The sequence below is a fragment of the Mus caroli genome, unplaced genomic scaffold (genome assembly GCF_900094665.2).
Source record: "Mus caroli unplaced genomic scaffold, CAROLI_EIJ_v1.1 scaffold_16972_1, whole genome shotgun sequence".
Lineage (NCBI taxonomy): Eukaryota > Metazoa > Chordata > Mammalia > Rodentia > Muridae > Mus > Mus caroli.
In genome coordinates, this window is record NW_018390127.1 from 5,127 (window position 1) to 7,018 (window position 1,892).

General features: G+C 35.1%; 1 gene segment (V, D, J or C); it reads right to left on the reverse strand.

The window, feature by feature from the left end:
* Positions 1-1,111: 1,111 nt before the first annotated feature.
* On the reverse strand, positions 1,112-1,684 carry LOC110288494. The segment is given in 2 exon segments: positions 1,112-1,422; positions 1,600-1,684. Coding segments are annotated over 2 exon segments (360 nt in total).
* Positions 1,685-1,892: the final 208 nt, after the last annotated feature.

Sequence of the window (1,892 nt, forward strand, 5' to 3'; positions counted from 1 at the left end):
TTTAGATGTGTATAGATTTTGCTTGAAGCAGTATTTGTCTGTGGAGTCAGGGCTGCTCATAAGCCCATGATTCTCTTTATGCAGTCTTTTCTTTGCTAGGACTAAAAGGCAAACAACTGATTCTGAAAAAGTTTTCTTGACAAATATATAAATAATGTGCGAAATACACATTAATATCTTGACTTCCTGTGATGGTTTTACACTTTCTTCTATGGATGGAGACAGAGAGACTGGTAACTGTGTCTGATGGAATTCATACCAACACATTACATTGGAAAATTGAAAATAAACTATTATGTAATTATTCCTGTTATTATTAAGTGTAAATTAAATTTAATTTAACTGTTATTTAAATTTGAAATTGACAACACAAATATATTAAATAATTTGTCTTTCTCTATATGTAACTTTAGAATGTCTTTATGATTTTAGTTATTCATATTAAGGTAACACAAAAATTAATTCACAGACGGACAGACAGACAGATGATAGATATAAGAAAAATTAATGTTAATTTATTAGTTCTCTGTTGCCTTCCTGGTTTCTTTATTAGTGGTGTGTTCCAATTATTTGTAATGAGAATAGAATGAAAATATACATGCCTGTCAGTAGTTTTTCTTTTTTAATTTGGAGAGAAAAATATTTTAAGCACATATAAAGAGGACAATTTAGTGGAAAAGAAGGTGTACTAATAAAAACCAGAAAATATATTAGGATGGATACTACATTTGTAGGATAACAAAATCAGTGTGTTGTGAGCAAATGAATATCCTGAAGAAAAACCACAATCTAAGAAGATTCTAAAATAAGTGAAAGTAACAGAAACTAGATGTAAAGTTTCATGGGGACCACCAGTAAAAGAGAATGCCACACTTGTCATATACAAGCAGAACAAAAATTGAGAATAAATAAACACTGGAAATGTAGACTATTTGAGAACAGCACTGAAGTACANTGGAATATTATAGAGACATTCATATAAATATGCAAATGACATTGTAAAACAGAACACCCTGTGGGGACTACTGCAATCAAACCACTGGCCACAGTTTATTTCTAGGAGGAAGTAGCTAGACCCTAAGGACTTAGAGGGTTTTTGTTCTAGTCTGTATCACTGTGTGGTTGGGTGACTTCTCCACTGCTGGCAGTAATAAGTGGCAGCATCTTCAGCCTCCATGCTGCTGATTGTGAGAGAATAAGAGGTCCCAGACCCACTGCCACTGAAGCGAGCAGGGACTCCAGAAGCCAGGTTGGATGTGTCATAAATCCAGAGTTTGGGGGAGGATCCTGGCTTCTGCTGGTACCAGTACATGTAACTTACACTTGAGCTGGCACTACATGTCATGGTGACCTTCTCCCCTGAAGATGCAGACATGATTGCTGGAGACTGGGTGAGAACAATTTGTCCTCTGGACATTGTGACTAGAAAAAAGCAAAATGGAGAGAGAGGGGTTAGTAGAAATAGAGATACAAAAATAATTTTATACCACCTAACATTCAGATGAAAGAAAAAGAAAAAAAACTGTATTTTAGACTCAAATTCCCCAGGGAAAATAATTTTGGTTGGATACTGATGTCAAATTTCCTGCCCTCTGTTACCTGAGGCACTGATTAGTAGGAAGCTGAAAATCTGCACCTGAAAATACATTTTGTCTTTGAATTTCGGTCCCTAGCTAATTACTGCTATTCTCATAAGTACTTTGCTTTAAAACAACTGTGAGATATTTGTGGTTACTGAAAATTAAATATGCAAATAGCATGATATATTCTAGGCAGTTCTGGCTGATAAACACATGGGAGAATATGGGCTGTAGGTTCATGAAGATGCACTCATCTAAAACTACGCTGAATAATCACCATTCTCAGTATTTCATGTGCCCTGAAACTGTTTA